Source organism: Arachis hypogaea, chromosome 16 (genome assembly GCF_003086295.3).
Source record: "Arachis hypogaea cultivar Tifrunner chromosome 16, arahy.Tifrunner.gnm2.J5K5, whole genome shotgun sequence".
Lineage (NCBI taxonomy): Eukaryota > Viridiplantae > Streptophyta > Magnoliopsida > Fabales > Fabaceae > Arachis > Arachis hypogaea.
In genome coordinates this window covers 149,232,232-149,234,670 of record NC_092051.1, presented here as the reverse complement: position 1 = coordinate 149,234,670, position 2,439 = coordinate 149,232,232, and the positions used below count along the sequence as shown (strand labels likewise).

General features: G+C 38.7%; 1 protein-coding gene across 2 annotated transcripts; it reads right to left on the bottom strand.

The window, feature by feature from the left end:
* Window positions 1–532: 532 nt before the first annotated feature.
* LOC112697829 (ABC transporter I family member 17-like) lies at window positions 533–1,902 on the bottom strand. 2 transcript variants are annotated; one of them, XM_025751184.2, is made up of 2 exons: window positions 1,521–1,902; window positions 533–1,444 (listed from the first exon to the last, which is right to left on the bottom strand). In XM_025751184.2, the coding sequence occupies exons 1-2, from the start codon at window positions 1,534–1,536 to the stop codon at window positions 684–686; spliced, it is 777 nt and encodes a 258-aa protein (XP_025606969.1). In that variant the 5' UTR covers window positions 1,537–1,902; the 3' UTR covers window positions 533–683. The 2 variants fall into 2 exon arrangements, with proteins under 2 accessions (XP_025606969.1, XP_025606970.1); XM_025751185.3 differs by having other exon boundaries at window positions 1,539–1,742.
* Between the last annotated feature and the right edge of the window lie 537 nt (window positions 1,903–2,439).

Here is a 2,439-nt window from a genome sequence, read left to right as displayed (position 1 = left end):
TAATAGATAGAATATAGTGAGAATAATAGCAATCAAACATTCAAACATCATGTGGTGGACCCGCACTAAATAGAAAAAAAAAATTGCATGCGGTGTTGGGCAAGGTAGGCCGTTTCTGATACGGGTTTGTTACTTTGTTTGATATGGATAGAAATAAGTCTTGAAGCGTGGTGGTGGTGGAAGTGGGAGATGTGATCGATTCACAAAATAGCAAATATGATACCATAAAAACTTAATTAATTGAATTGAATTGGAACAATATCAGAATTCCATACTTTGTGCTTAAGTAGTGTTATACACAAACTTGGCTGAGACACAAGATCGCTGAGAAACAGGAAGGGATCGAATACTTTCCTTGTTCGTTTTCTTCTTTTTAATCCAAAAAGGATGAAAGAAAGAAAGAAAAAAAAAAACAAGCTTCTGGAGAAAACCTAAGCATCCAAAAAGCAACCCTGAATTACCTCACTGGGTCACTCTGTTTTTGTAGATTGTTATAAGAAATTGCAAATAATAAATATCCAGATGACAGTGGTTTCAGTAATACAGTTCATTTAGATAATTAGATATAGGATTCAAACTACGTGGCCTGAATCAGAGGGACCTTGCAGAAAAATAATTAGAAAGACGAACACCGATGAGTACTTTATTATGAATGGATAGAAAATTTGATATTAAACATAATTTTAAGTGGTGAGTTGAAGAAACCTCTGAGCCATGGGATGGTTGGCTTGGGAGAGTTGGTTAGGGTTTAGAATCTCAACAATCTCACCATCAACGAGGAGGCAGACGACGTCAGCAATCCTCTGTATTTGTTTGATGCTGTGAGACACCATAATCATGGTCATGCCACTATTCTTGTTGAGCTTCAACAATGCAGCCTCTATATTCTCCGTGGAAATAGGATCTAAAGCACTCGTTGGCTCATCAAGCAGCAAAACCTCAGGGGAATTAGCAAGAGTTCTGGCCAGCGCAACCCTCTGTGCTTGACCCACTGACAACTCCGCCGCCGACTTCTGAAGGAAGGAAGCGTCCAGGTCCGCTAGCATCAACAGCTTACATACCTCAACATCTGAAAGCTTCTTCCCGCTGAGGCTGGGGCCGTACCTCACGTTGTCGGCTACAGTGCCTTCGAAGAGGGCGGGCAGCTGGAACAGCATGCCGACTTTGCGCCGGAGGGAGAGCACGTCGAGCTGGCAGATGTCTCGAGAGTCGAGGAAGACGGAGGCGGATGGAGGCTCCCAGAGGCGGTTGAGTGCCCTGAGGAGCGTTGACTTGCCGCTGCCACTGGGGCCTATGACTCCCACTATGACGCCCTTTGGGATTTCCAGACTGATGCCCTTCAGTATTGGGACCCCTGCATCCGACACTCTCCGAAGATCGCGTACCTCCATTTTCGGGTGTCCTTCGCCATTCTCCACCTCCAAAAGCTGCTCCTTCCACTCATCTGTAATTCAAAAACACACTCATCAAATCAATGAACAAGTGATCCATCAAATGAAAGTCGATCAAACTTACTTTACCTATCAGAGAAGACATACTTGCTATTTTGTGAATCGATCACATCTCCCACTTCCACCACCACCACGCTTCAAGACCTATTTCTATCCATATCAAACAAAGTAACAAACCTGTACCAGAAACGGCCTACCTTACCCAACACCGCATGCAATTTTTTTTTCTATTTAGTGCGGGTCCACCACATGATGTTTGAATGTTTGATTGCTATTATTCTCACTATATTCTATCTGTTATTAGCATCACCACTACAAGTCACATTCTGGTGACCGAACCATCTTAAAAAAAATGGTTTAGGGATGGTTCGGCTGACTCGGACAGAGTTACATCTTGCAAGGTTCAATCCAAACTGAACCGATCCATACACAACAGTAAAAAAGAACCAGGTAGAAGAATGGTGGTGCGGGATGGCTACTTTCATAAAAAGTGAAGAAAAAGTCTAGGGATCAGCAATTTTTGTGTTTTTTGGCCAATACTTAACTATCAAAACAAAAATGAGTGATCTCTCTACTATTAGATGTAATCTCACACCATTAAAAATACTATTAATGATTAATTGATGAAACACCAAAATAACTCGTGAATTATTTGATAAATAATAATACCCTCTATTGGTTGAAAAAGGTGCGTCATACAATTCCGGTAAAACTTGATAATGCTTCTATTTAGATAATATTGTCTAGGATATTCTGTTTTTTTAATAATAGTAGACATTAATAAAAAAAATCATGGTTTAAAAACAACTCCTTATTAGTTATTCTACAAAAAAAAATTAATCACTAAATTTAGTTTAGTGGTAATATCTTATGTACTTTTTATGTATTCTTACAAAAAAAAATAATTATAATTATAATTAAATAACTAATTTCTATTAAGTGTTTAATATTAAAATAAAATAAATTTTTTAAAAAATAAGATAAAAAT